The sequence below is a fragment of the Falco naumanni genome, chromosome 11, assembly GCF_017639655.2.
Source record: "Falco naumanni isolate bFalNau1 chromosome 11, bFalNau1.pat, whole genome shotgun sequence".
NCBI classification, from domain to species: domain Eukaryota; kingdom Metazoa; phylum Chordata; class Aves; order Falconiformes; family Falconidae; genus Falco; species Falco naumanni.
Window position 1 is genome coordinate 9,807,801 of NC_054064.1, and position 13,864 is coordinate 9,821,664.

Consider the following 13,864-nt stretch of genomic DNA (forward strand, 5'->3'; position numbering starts at 1 on the left):
AGACGAGGGGCAGCCAGAGCTTCTTGGCTCTCAGGCACCTGATGCTGCCAGAGCCGTGCTGAGAGCACTCCAGTGCGTTGGGTAAGGGTGCTGGGAGCAGTGCTCTCAAGAAAATTCATGCCTCCCTGCCAGCACCCAGGAGAGTGAGAACAAGGATGAGCCAGACCAGGGAGCTTTTCCATCCTCCATCCACATGGATTTCCAGCAGGCAGTAGGGGAAAGTGTCTGCACGAGGATTCTGCACCGGCTCTGTAGTTTCCTTTCCCCTAATACTGACAATGTGAGGTTATTTGAGGGGCTGGCAGTGATTCACACACAAAAGTACAGCCTCAAGCTACTGAAATTGGATCCAAGTTTTATGCTCCTGGCCTGGTGTTTGCATTTATGCCTATTTGAAGCACAGAGAAAATCAAAGCTCTGGGCTTTGCTTGCAGGTGAAACTTGGTGACCAGTTGGGTTAGGCCTATCTGTCCAGGAAGGTACCAGCAGAGGCCAAAGGCGGTGGTGTATCGCTGTATTTTAGTTGTGACTTGTGCGGATGCAAGTTGCAGGTGTGCTGTCAGCCCTGTGGTGCCTGGGGGAGGAGGGCTCCTGTGCAGCTACTGCTTTGTCACCTGCATGATGTGTTTTGCCCCAGCACAAAGATGGTGCAGCTCCCTCAGCCAAAAGCAGAAGGGTTTCCCAGGCAGGGGACAAGTCCTGCTTGGGGAGCTGGCACTGTCACAGGTGGCCTGGCTAGGGGACCAGTGAGGATGCTGAGCACACACTGTGGAGTGGGCTGGGAGCATGCTGGAGGGAACACTTAAAATCCAATAGCATCTTGAAAAAGTGGAGAAATAACCTGAAAACCAAAAAAAAAAAAAAATCCACCAGTGTTGTTGGGTCAAATTCCATGGGAAGGGGCAAGTCATGTCACCACTGTGAGAGCCAGTGGTGGGCACAACGTCTGCAGGAGCACTGGGGCAGGAGGGCGGCTTGGGAGGGCAGGGGCACGGGTAAGACTATGATGGGCTTCAGCAGAGGAGGAGCAAGTCCCTATGGGAGGACTCCAGAGGTAGCAGAATGAGGAAAAGCCCCAGAACCGGTGGGGAAAGCTCTGCTGAAGGGTGAGCAAAGAGCGCAGGGAGCAGAGGACGGGGACACCTCTGCGACTGGGACCTGCATGCCATGGGCACTAAGCTCCATGTGCATCGCCCCACCATGGCAAACGCACACACAACCAGATGTTTGCCAAACGTGCCCAGTTTTGTGTGCCCAAACTGACAAATCACGGGGGATTTTGATGCTTTTAAATCTGGGGTTTGGTCCAGATCAGAACGAAATCTTGAAAATCTACCTGACTTGGAAACACCTAGCAATTCCTTTACAGAAACAATGCATTTAGCTAGGAGAATGGTAAATTGGTTTGGTAGTGTCAAGACATAGTAGTATAATTTAATGTTTTATGTACAAGTCAAAATGAGTCATTTACCTTCTCTAAACACTATGTTTAAACACCCAAGATATCCGAAAAGCCTTTTTAAATTTTTTGACACGTCTGTCAAATATCATCAAACTCAGCATGTTTGTGAACAGGGAGATGTTCCCAGCAGCTCCAGCTGCCTGTGTTGGTGGGAGAGCCCTGGCCAGGACAGCCAGGGGGGACAGGACTGCCAATACAAAAGGCCATCCATCGTCACAGGGCTCTGCTTTGGGCAAGCAGCAGTTCCCCACCCTGTCACAAAAGTGATGTGATTGAGAGGGTGGTTTTATTTTTTTCCTACTCAGGCAACAGGTCTGATACTTTCTGACTGGGTTTCAGGTGAAATAACCCCCCCCGAGGGAAGTGATGGGGGGTTGCAGCATGAGAGACCAGTGGATGCACTCACCGCCAAAAGCTGGAGCTGGTTCCACCTGACAGCCCGGCTGCACTGTTTATTTTGGGCAGGTTCTGGGAGCAGTTTGCAGCTCTTTCCCTGTTTCTCGGATGTGCCTACAGTAAATTATCTATAATCATTAGCAAGTGGGCTGTTTCCTCTTTCAGACACGATTAGTGGGCAGGGTCCGGAAAAAACTTCCTCAATCTCATTTCCTTCACAGGATGCGCTTGAGATGCCAGTACTGCCTTGGAGGAGGCAGGGCACAGCCGCTGCCAAGCCAGCTTCCCTGCTCCACAGGGTACAAGCATCCCTCCCTCCGTCAGTCCCCAGGGGCTGCCCTTGGGGGGCAGGTGAAATCCCAGCCTGCAGGTCAGTGAGGCTGAGTGAGGCACCCCCAGGCACCGATTTTTAGCAAGGCGAGGCAGGAAAATGCAATGGCATGGGGACGACATGATTTATAGTTTCTGACTCAGAGGAGAATTCGCTGTCCCTGTTAAACCCCATCCTTACGTGGTGCACGGAGCTTGCAAATAATTCAGTGAGTCACAAAAAGCGTAAAGCGATTAAGAGCCGCTTCCCAGCCCCGACCTCTGCCAAGAGCAGGTCGCTTGGCTGTTACTCGGTTGCTCCCTGAAGCACAGCGGGCTGCTGATGGGCAATGCCCGGCTTTTGGTCCCCGCAGATGGTGGCCATGGCCATTGCCTCATCCTGCCCCACACTGGGGACAGTGCCATGACATGGGGCAGGGCAGGGCAGGCGCTGCCAGCCGGGGAAAGGGCTCTGTGGAGCAGCAGCTCTTCAGAGGGCTGAAGGACTAAGTGAAGGGGAGCTTCAGATTTACACTCAGGAAAGCTGGAATAAATCAAACCAATTAAAGTGCAAATGAAGCTTTAAGCAACGTGGCATCCTAACTACCTGGGAAGCACGTTGTGTATACTTTTGCCTTGCTCCCTCCCTCTTGTATTTATAGACAGAATTCAAATCACTTAAATAATTTAAACTAATTTGCCAGGTATGGCCGGGGTTTGGGAAGCGCCTGCTGGCATTAATGAATCTGTGTTTTGACAGTGGCTCCACAAGCCTTCCAGGCTTTTCTGCAGCCACTTGCTCCCTAGACCTGGGAGATGTGGCTTGTCTGGCTGCGCAGGGATGCCTGTGGCTGCCTGCACTGCCATGGCTCTCAGTGATGCCGGGTGATGCTGGGCATGGGCAGTGCACAGAGGTGGGAGAGGATGCAGGAAGGCACCGGTGATGGCTGGCCACGGGTGCAGATGCTGGTAATGGCAGAGCCAGTGGTAATTAATCACACTGCAATGAGTCACTGGCATGACAGTGGAAAGTACAGTTTATTTTTCTTCCCAACTGCCTAGGCTGGTGGTCAAGCAAGACTGTGACCACACATCCCTGGGTAACCACAGGTCCTTTATGTCAGCAGGGCTGGGAAAGATGGGTAAAGGACCAAGAAATAATGTCGCCAGCCAGAGCAGATGCACCAGAGTAATAAGGGCAGGGGCTGGCTGCACCTCTGCTGCTCAGTCACCCTCCGTGCCAGAGGAGGCAGGGCAGAGATGGCAGTGCAAACCCTGCACTTCACCTGTGTTTGCACCCACCTGCAGGACCACTGAATCTCTCCAGGAAATCACAGCCTACCCCCCCCTGCCCCCCCCATTCCCACCACAGCCTCTCCTACCCTGCAGGGACACTGGGAAGGCTGGGCTGGGAAATGGGGTGTCCCCAAGGAAGCCGCAGAGATGGGGAGGGGGCACGCTGCTGCTGCCTATCCCCGTGCTGTGCTGCCAGCCTTCACTGGTGTGGCTGGACACTGCCCGTGGGCTGCATCTCGCCAGCTGATCACAAGCTGCAGTCAGTGTTAGCGAGTGCATTTTCTCACTCAAGTGCAAGCAGCGGGGCTGTTCGCAGAGGGTAGTGGTAGAGGAGAATACACAAATATGAACTGAATTTTGTCCCAGTGAGGAGGCCCGTAGCTGCCAAGACTGAAGCAGCACTGCAATACCTGCTCGTGGGAGCCCTGGCACCAAGTGGCATGCAAAGGCTGCTAGTTCCCTTCCCGTAGGAAGCTGCCAGCCTGGCTTGCCAACATCTGTAACACTCCGAGCTTGTTGCGTACAGGTGAGCTGCCTTTTATTTACAAGAATTCCTGCAGGAAGTAAATTTTGTGAATGCTTGTCTAAATAAATATTTGCCTCAGTATGCTCTTGTGGCTATCTGACATGCTCATTTTCTTGTCTATCCAGCATGTTTCTCAAGTGGTTTCTGAATGTACTGTCAAATGCAGTCATTCAAAAATTATGAATCTGGATTTCCCAGAATAATGGTTATTTAAAAGCTACCTGGTTTTTTAAATAGTCCTCTGAGGAGAGTTTTACATGCCCCCTCCCTGGTAGGATGGTCACACATCACTCAAACAGGCAAGCTCTGCTCCATGGATAGGCAGAGACTTCCGTATTTCCATATAGCACCAGGGCTGCAAGAGGTGGGGAAAAGATCAGCTATTGCACAGCTGGAAAGTAAAAAGAAGAGCTTGTGCCACAGCAAGTGCTTGGAAACTACTTGCAAAGGCAAGAGAGTTGCTTGCTCTGGGTAATACAGGATTTAACCCAAGAGAAAGCAGGGCCTGAGCCCTGTGATTCAGCTCAGCCCCACGATCCCCTTCCTCCACTCTGAAAGGTCATCGTAACAAATGAACATATTTATCAAACCCATCCCGAGCCGCTGTGAATCACTCAGGAGCAGACAGGAGGGAACAATCCACTGTTCGAGCATATTTTTTGCTGAAAACAATCTGCTCAGCACTGATGGTGAAAGACTTGTTTGCTGCTGTTATAAACAGCAGGAATTAATATTGTCCGGTGCCCTGGGTATTCACCGAGAGGCAGGGCAGGGTTTTTTCTGTGCGCTTTCATGTAGGCGTGAGGATAGCTTGGGCTGGGAGCGTGTGCCTTCCCCGGCTTCCCAGGCCACATGTCTAACGCACAGGGGGCAGAGGGGCATGATTTACAAGCAAGCTGCTTCCTAACCTTAACGTGCTGTGATGCACCCACTGCCCTTTAAATAACCGCTGTCTTTTGGATGCATAAATACTTCAGGGGGAAGAAAAAACCCCCACCATTTCCTCCTGAAAGACCTAATTTATCTGGAATTATCCATCCTTGGCTATAAATCCCCTGTAAAACTTGGCATGAGTTTAAAAGCAGTTACAGCAACGACTGTATATTTTTATCTGAAACCTCGAGAAAGAACAAATTGAAGCCCTAAACAGCAGCTACAAGACGGCGCAGAGAGCTGCGCTGGTGAGAGTGGGGCTGTGGAGGGTGCCGTGCCTGGAAAGCATTGTTTCGGGGTACTCATGAACCCACCCCCAGCTTTTTGGTTTCTTTCTGAGCAATTCCAGCTTGAGAAGTTACTGTAACGCAGCAGTTTTCCCTGCTGTGCACAAGTCTGGCAGCACACTCAGTGTGGGAGTCCCAGCTGGGGCAGCAGTTCTTAAGTCCACTGCTAATGTTTGCTGAGCGCCACATCCTCGCTTGCCTCATCCTTCAGGGACCAGGGCACAGGTACACACAGAGCTGGTGTCCACCTACTCTCACACACGTTGAGGCTGGTTCTAACTCCTCTGGCTTCCCACTTTTTCTTCTTTCTTCTTCTTCTCTCCCTGAAGCAGGAGAGGATCTAGCTTTTTTTTTAAATGAGGCCACATAAACATAAGCAGCTGCAGTACACTTCCCCGTGCAAAGTAGGGCAGGTCTTTAATGGCTTACAATTCCTTGGGCTGGGCTTCTTCCCTTCAACCTCCGCCTCTGCCTCTCTCCCTAAAAGATGAAGAGCCCAGGTTTGTGTGTGTCCTCATTATGCCAGCCAGCGGGGAGCAGGAGCAGTGCCACCGAGTCCCTCTGACACCTCCTGGGGCTCTCCCTGGGTCGTGGCCCCCCTCCTGCAAGCAGGGATGCCCCCCGGCGCCAAGGGGTGGGCAGCCAAGCTACATGCATGTGTGGGGTTCAGCTCAGCACCTTCACAGCCCTCCAAATCCAGGTCCAGGCTCAGCCCAGCCCCACTGGGCTGGGTAAGGAGCACTCTTAGAGCCAGCAGCCTGTCTGCGTCACCTGGGAGGTGTCATCTCCAGGGCCGTCATTCCCACCAAGCAGTGCCAAAGGCTGGTGAAGCGCAGGTTGCGTGAGACGAGACTCTGCGGCCAGACGCAACCGTGGTGGCCAGGCTCCATAGGATGCGAGGGGGTGATGGTCTGTGGCATCAAGCACTTTCCTCCCAGGCAGCTGCCATGCACGAAGGGCTAGCTGTCACACGGTGTGGGATGGGCATATCTGACTGTGATCGTTATTTATGTCTTCCACTCTGTGTAAGCAGTTTGGTAGTACTCTTGAGTGCACTGGGACCTATTCACTTCCCAGGAGTGCGGTCCCTGCATGGAAAAGATTAACAAGTGAATCATGCAAGCGCAGCATGGCGAGACAGAGCTGTGACCGTGAGCAGCTGAGGCAGTTCAGAAAGCTGCTGGGACCTCATGCCACCCTGGGGACAGCTTGGCTACCCTTTCCCCTGCTGTGTTCATCCTCAATAAAAAGTTATTCTGCATTAAGCGAGGCGCAGGGCATGGTAGTGGGGGCCCTGGCAGTGGGACAGTACCTGGTGGGAGCCCAGTTCATGCCATGGTGTGGTGGGAGCTGAGGGGGGCTGTTGTCCTCGCTGTCCCCTGGCCAGCACGTGGAGGGACCCTAACGCTCCTTCTCTGCTATCTTTTCCAGGGATGGAGGGATGTGTGCGCAGCTGGGAGCAGCAGGAGCATGGCACAGCCCCACAGGGATAGATGTGAAGGTGGTTCCCTGTGAGGACACGGCGAGACCCTCCCAGACCCTGGAGGAGTGTGGGGTCTCACTGGGGCGAGGGGAGCTGCCCATCCTGCCCAGCCGGCCAGGTCTGCCTGCTGCCCAATCGCCTAGTGCATTCCCAGGGAGCTGTACCAGGATCTGGGGCTCGGAGCCTGGAGGTGCATTAGCGCCGTCAGATCGCTGGAGAGGCTGACAACAATGGGGGACCTGCCACAGAAGAGGGACATCCCTCCAGGAGGCCCCACACACCTGTGAGCCCTGGCTGCAGGTGGCAGAGGGTGTTCGGCCAGCCCTGGGGCTGGGGCCAGAGCTGTGGCACTTACGGAGCACAGCCAGCAAAGGGCCAGGAGCTGGGGTAGGGTCTGCAGGGGCAGCCTGGAGCCCCGGGAGAGCAGGGCTGCCTGCTGAGCCGCTGCTCCTCCAGGAACCTTCTCCTGGAGCTGGGGGACGGAGCAGCCCTTGGTCGCCGGGCTCACTGCAGATGTCCCCTTGTGCCCCGCTGGCAGGGCTGCTCCCCTAGTGCCAGCTTGGAGGGACAGCTGCTCATCTCACCATGGTGCTGCCGCCGCCTGACAAGCGTCACGTCTGTCTGACCACCATCGTCATCATGACCAGCATGGCCTTCATGGACGCCTACCTGGTGGAGCAGAACCAAGGCCCCCGCAAGATTGGCGTCTGCATCATTGTGCTGGTGGGGGACATCTGCTTCCTCATCGTGCTGCGCTACGTGGCAGTGTGGGTGGGGGCAGAGGTGAAGACGGCCAAGCGGGGCTATGCCATGATCCTGTGGTTCCTCTACATCTTCGTGCTGGAGATCAAATTGTATTTCATCTTTCAGAATTACAAAGCTGACAAGAAGAACCTGGAGACGGTGGCCAGGAAAGCCCTGACCCTGCTCCTCTCCATCTGTGTTCCGGGGCTCTACCTGGTGTTGGTGGCCTTGGACAGCATGGAGTACATACGGACCTTTCGGAAGAAAGAGGACTTGCGGGGACGCCTCTTCTGGGTGGCTCTTGACCTGCTGGATATCTTGGACATCCAGGCTAACCTGTGGGAGCCGCACAGGACCGGCCTGCCCATCTGGGCAGAGGGGCTCATGTTCTTCTACTGCTACATACTCCTCCTGATCCTGCCTTGCGTGTCCCTCAGTGAGATCAGCATGCAAGGGGAGCACATTGCCCCGCAAAAAATGATGCTCTACCCTGTCCTCAGCCTGGTCACCATTAACATCGTCACTATCTTCATCCGGGCCATCAACATGGTCTTGTTCCAGGACAGCAGGGTCTCCACCATCTTTATAGGCAAGAACATCATCGCCATCGCTACCAAGGCATGCACCTTCCTCGAGTACAAGCGGCAGGTGAAGGAGTTCCCCCAGAACGCCATCGCCCTGGAGCTCCAGCAGAACTCCCTCTCCCACAACCAGACCATCCACAGCACACAGGGCATCCCCCATGAGCCATCGCCCACCAGTGAGATCCTTGACACATGAGGGATGGCCTGCAGACGAGCCTTGGTTCAGACAGCCCCATGCCGAGTGGAGGAGGGATGCTGCTCTCTTGCTGCCACGGGGCGAGCGCAACGGACAAATCCCAGCAGTGAGGGCTCTTCTAGGCACAAAACACCAACCATGTTTTAATTGAGCTATGGAGTGTCCCCTAGACGTCTTCATCTCAGGTATAACCCTAGGAGTCCTCCAGACAAACCAAATGAACTTGCAAAGGACCTGAACCAGCTAACCCTCTCTCTCCCTCCTGCGACCATCTCCCCTCCTGAGCAAAGACCACTAAGGTTGCAATGTCCCTTTTTACTCCTCAAGCACCTCACCTTTACTCCAAGCCTGGAACGAAGGTTTTGTTACCGGAGACCTTTTTATGGAGTGGGGACAGGGGCATGGGTGTTTGGGCTGGGGGGGAGGGTGGGACGTTTGAATCAGTAAACCCTGTGATCGTAGATGTCTCTTATCTCCAATGGTTGTGTTTACAGTTTCCTATTTATAACGGCTCCCAGGGGCTCCCGGGCTGCCCCAGGGGGCCGGTGTCCTTGCGGTGGGTGCTGGGCAAGAGCAGCAAGCCCTGCGCTGGGGAGCAGGGTGGGGGGCCAGCGTGGCTCCCCAGCCCTGGGATGGGGGGGACTGCGCCTCCACCAGCACACTGTGCCGACTCTGCTGGGAGCAATATTTGACAAGCTAAAGCTAATCTAATGCTGGTGTTTTATGTATTTCATTCAATCCAAACAACTCAGCACAATATTTCTATTTTTAGAAGGGTCTCTCTCCCCCCCACCGCCATTGTGAGCCTCCCTGCCTGCAGCAGCCGTGCAGCCTGCCTGCAGGCGCAGGCACCCGGGAGGGCTTAGTAATAAGGACAGCGACGATGCCTTTCACCCCAGCATCGAGCGTTTATAAAGAGGGCTGCTTTCCACAGCTACTATATTTTTAAAATTAAATATTTCCAAAAAAAACCCCAAACCACAAAACCCCCAAAAGAGCTGGGAAGGACGTGCTGCCCCGGGCAGGCGGCTAGGTTCGGGTGGGGGGGCACGGGTCTCTGCCATGCTGCTGTGACGGGGGCTCAGCTGGCCACGGGCAGCATGGCGAGAGGCGAGGGCCAGCCAGACAATAAAAGCCCCGTGAGAGCAATGGCTTCTGGTGGTCTCTTTTCTGCCAGTGCGTGGAGGGAGGGAGGGGGGCAACTCGGGGGGCAGCTCCTGTACAGTCCAAATCACTTGGGTCCTATATCTGCCTCCCCTGGACCCCCCAAGTGCCCTGCCGAGGTGCTGTGCCCTGCACTCAGCAAGCAGCGGGCACAGAAAGCAAATAAATAATTTTTCCAGATTAAATGTTGCCCCAGGGGCTGGGCACCTCTCAGCTGCCTGCACCTGGGGGGAGGCGCAAGGAGACAAGCAGAAAAGCTGTATCTCAAGCACGCTGAAATGGGATATTTTTGCTTTTTCTAAACCAAACATTTCATTTTGAGGACACAGAATAAAATGCCTGATGCTGTTTACATTTCTCTTCCACATTTTCTCCGGGCTCTGCTCACCAAATTTGACCTAAATCCACAAATCATTGTAGTCTCTATCTTTTCAGCCCATCATGATCTGTCCAGACCGTTTTGCCCAGCCCTGGTCCAGCCTTCCAAATTTAGGACCAGGCAATCACAGCCCTGCTCAGCTGCTCTGTCACCCAAGGATGACTTTGAAGGGGGGAGTTCTCTACTGGGAATAAATCCGCTGAGAAATAAAATGACACCTTTGCCAGCAGAAGTGAGTTTGCAGTAGATTTAGCCAACTGGAAAAGTTTCTTCCTCCTTTCCCTCAGAGAACATGAAAGGAAGAGGGCAAGTGATTTAAAAGGTATTAGCAGAAATTAATTAAATTGCGAAATTATTATGGAATACCTATGGAATTACATATTACATCTCTACTGGTGCCATTAAAATACATGCGATTAACATCAGTACAATTAACTCCCGAGTATCTAATATCATTCTGCCACTCTTTTAGGTAATTAATTTATGAGCTTTTGTTTTACAGCTCTTCCCTTGAACTGAGCGGAGGAAAACCTGCCGGTGCTGGAAGTGCGGTGCTGCTGGCTGCAGCGCGGTGCTGAGCGGCTGCGGCTGGCACCAGCTCAGGCAGCGCCCAGCATCGGGCTGCACCCGCAGCAGGTGTTTTATCCTGGGGATAAAATAAATTACCCAGGGGTTACTCTGACAGGTTGTTGTGTGTATTTTTGTTCTGTCTCAAGCCTGGTAGCTAGCTCTGCAGCCATGCCTTATATTGGAATGGATTAATATTGCCTTGAGCCTGGTCTGTTGCTAAGGTTGCTTGGGGGGATGTCTAGCTGTGCTCCCTGGGTGGAGCCGGGATGGGAAGGGAATAGTGCTTTATCCTCCTGGTGCCGTAACCTCTGAGAAGGCTTAGGAGTCCCCACCACCTTTTCCCTGAGGTTGCAAGACACTGTTTTCCACTGCTGACAGAGGGTTGTCATCTTGGTGGAGAGGGGTGTCCTTGGGGAAGGGCTGCCCTGAGCCCCTGCATTAGGAGCAGCAGTGGGAGGAGAGGTCCTGGAGGCGATGCTCACCTGGGATGCAGTGCACTGCATCATTCCTGTAAAGGCGCTTGAGCACACTGGTGCTGGAAGCCTGCTCTGTGGTGAAGGGAGGGAGGAGAGGCTTTTCTCACCTTCTGCTGTTCAACATCCCCTGGGGGCTCTGTGTGCATCATGTTTCTTACTCAGCAACGCAACCCTTCCTTTTCAAAACCATCTTGGAAGCAAGTGTTACGAGCCAGCCCCTCCACAGCAGCCGCCAGAGGAAGGCTGGGAAGCGAGGGGAGAGGAGAGCTGGCTGGGAGAGGTGATGTGGCTGGTGGCTGCGAGCAGAAGGGAGAGCCAGAGCAGCCAGCAAAGAGCTGGGAGACATGGAGACAGTGTCGCAATGGGAGCACTGCAACTGCTCCTTGCCCAGTGCTTGCTGAGGGCACTGCAATGCAAACTGCCACCGCCACAAAATCCAGCCCTGCCCGGCAGGTTCAAGAGCTCCAGGAGCCTTGGAACCGGCAGGAGGGATGGCACAGTGGTGGTGGCCGTGCAGGGTGAGTGGCTCCCAGCCTGGCTGTTTGCTAGGGGAAGGTGATATTTTGCTGCGGGCCATGAGAACTAAAGGAAACAATTAAAACTAAATAGGCTGGAACCGAGCAATTTTTCAGCTTTCCACTGAGAAGGTGTATCGGCAAAAGAGCTCCTTTGTGAAATGCTAAATCCTCCTGGCAAGCTGTAGACTCCCACCTGCTGAAGTGAAAGCAGCACAGCAATAATGCAGAAGAAGGGGTGCAAATTCCCAACCCTCCAGTGGAAAACCCACAGAGCAGCATCCCTTGCTGCCATTCAGAAACAGGCCACGGGCATGAGGGAGCTCCTGCCCTTGGCGGGGAGAGACTGGTGGTGCTTTTGGGGGCCCAAGTGGTGCTTCCCTACCATTTGCCGACCTGCTGGGCAGTGCTGAGGTGAATGTCTCCTTCCAAACCAAGAGACTGCTCCTGGAGGAGCCAGCTCCAGCCTGTAGCTTGTAGGAGATGCCAGGGTGATGGTACCTCTCGAGCTGCAAACCCCCAAGCTTCTCTGAGCCCTCCTGTCAGGCTGGTCCTGAAGGGCAGCAGCTTGTTCCAGTCCTGTGCAGCCACAGGTAATCTGTGCTCACTCCCTGGGCAGTGGGGATGGGCTGGACAGAACCCATCTACCTCCTGAGCATTGCAGAACTGCAAAAGGAGCTGACAAGTAAGGGGAGCAAAGCATCACACTTGGGCAAATCCATCTGATGAAGAGGCAGCAACAGGCTGGTGCTGCTGCATGCCCAACGCCGCCTGTGAGAAGAGCCTGGATCTAGCTCTTGTGTCCCCACAGCCTGGAGGTACCTGCAGGACCTCCACCCTTCTTGCTGCCTCGGGCTGAATCACCAGATATTTTATCCTCCTGGGGGCCCCCATCCCGCATGCAGCAGCACAACCACCTTGCCGCTGCACTGACCCATGTATCCCACAGTCAAGGGCACTAGGAAGGCAAGTGGGGTGCGAGCTGTAGCTTTTCTTTCCCAGGGTCCTGGCAGCTCTCATGTGTCCTGCTTGTCCTCTGATGATTTGATGTTGGCAGGTGAAAATATCTGATGCTGCAGCCCACGTGTAAGGCTGGTATCAGGCACCAAGCTGAAAGCACCCTGCGGTCCTGCAGCCAGATTCTCTGCATGAGCATGGCACTGGTGTCTTTTCAGGGTCTGAAAGTGCTTGGGAGGATTGAGGAGAAGACAGACAATGCAGCACAAGAATGGCCCTGCAGCCAGGCTGGCTCTCGGCAGCGTGAGACTTTGCAAACCACACGCCAAGAGCAGGGTGCCTGGGGACAGGTTGCCCTCCCAGCCCAGCATCTGCTCCTTTTTCCTGAGGTTTAATTACTGCTCCCACCCGAGTACTTCCCAGTGAACAGGCTCCCTCACAGCCACCCACAGACAAACACCCACTGCTGCTTTGGGGTGCCTGAGAGCATCACCTCCTAAAGGAACCCCGGGAAGGTGCAGGGGGCAGAAGCTGCCTGGGCTGCGGGGAAGCCAAGGCAGGGTGCAGGGAGGTGCTGTCCTGCAGGCAGGAGAGCAGTGGGATGCTTTGCCTCCTAACATGTACCGCTCCGATGTCCTCCTCAAGCACACCATGTGCTTGTGTGCACAGCCCTGCTGAGCAGCCACCAAGCCATACGGTGGGGAGCGAGTCAGGCTGTCAGGTTGTGTCTAACTGGGCAGGGTAAAAAGGTTCTCCATTCCCTCCTTGGCAAAACCCATAGCGCTGCCTGTGGGGTCTCATGCATTCTGGTGCCACCCAGTGTAGCCCCATGCACTGCCACCTTGGCACGTATGCAAAGAAGTCTTTCTTTTTTTTCTTTTCTTTTGTTCAGTCTGGGTTAATTTGTTGAGCAGAGGGAGACTATGCATTCACGCCAATAACTGTTTTCCTCCTGCCTGCCCCAGATTCACTGCACTTTTTAAGCTCAGGCCAAGGCTGCAATAAAAAACAAAGGACAGGTGTCCAGAGCACCATAACAGCAATTCCCGTCCTCCTAAATTCCTCCTGCCCAGGCTCTGTGGCAAAAGTTTGAGCTTCTCATTAATTTAATCCTGACTTTGAACACCCTGGATTTTTCAGCTGTGTCTGGTTTTTAGGTCTGGCATCCTTGAAGGGTAATATCCATTTAAGTTACTGGTTCGGGTTTGCTCATTTAATTTCACCTTAATAAAGATTTTATGTGGTTTTGACATGTTCAGTGTCTCAAATGTATTGACACGGCAGCCTGAAGAAGCATTATGACCATAACAGCTCAGGAAGCATTAAAAAGACCCCGGCAAGGTGTATTGATTGCCCTCTTTCACAGTTGTTTGAAGACAAAGACCAGTCATAGGGAAGAGCAAGTACTGTATTTTGGTTTTATGTGAGCTTCCCTGATGTTACAGCATTTTATGTGTGCAAAAGGCATTTGCAAAAATATCTGTACAAGTCCTTCATTTGGGATTCTGTCAGGAGGGGGATTTTGAAGGAATAATGCTGCAGATAACAGAAAAGTCACCTCCAAGGAAAAAGCATCAAAGCATAAAT

The 13,864-nt window shown here is 53.6% G+C and overlaps 1 protein-coding gene across 1 annotated transcript in view; it reads left to right on the forward strand.

Moving 5' to 3' along the window:
• Positions 1-13,521, forward strand: part of TMEM121 (transmembrane protein 121) — a 41,720-nt gene extending 28,199 nt beyond the window's left edge. Inside the window, exon 2 of the mRNA XM_040611323.1 lies at positions 6,641-13,521. Coding sequence (XP_040467257.1) covers positions 7,278-8,216 — 939 coding nt within the window. The 5' untranslated portion in view covers positions 6,641-7,277 and the 3' untranslated portion in view covers positions 8,217-13,521. The remainder of the gene's footprint in view (positions 1-6,640) is intronic.
• The last annotated feature ends 343 nt before the right edge of the window (positions 13,522-13,864 follow it).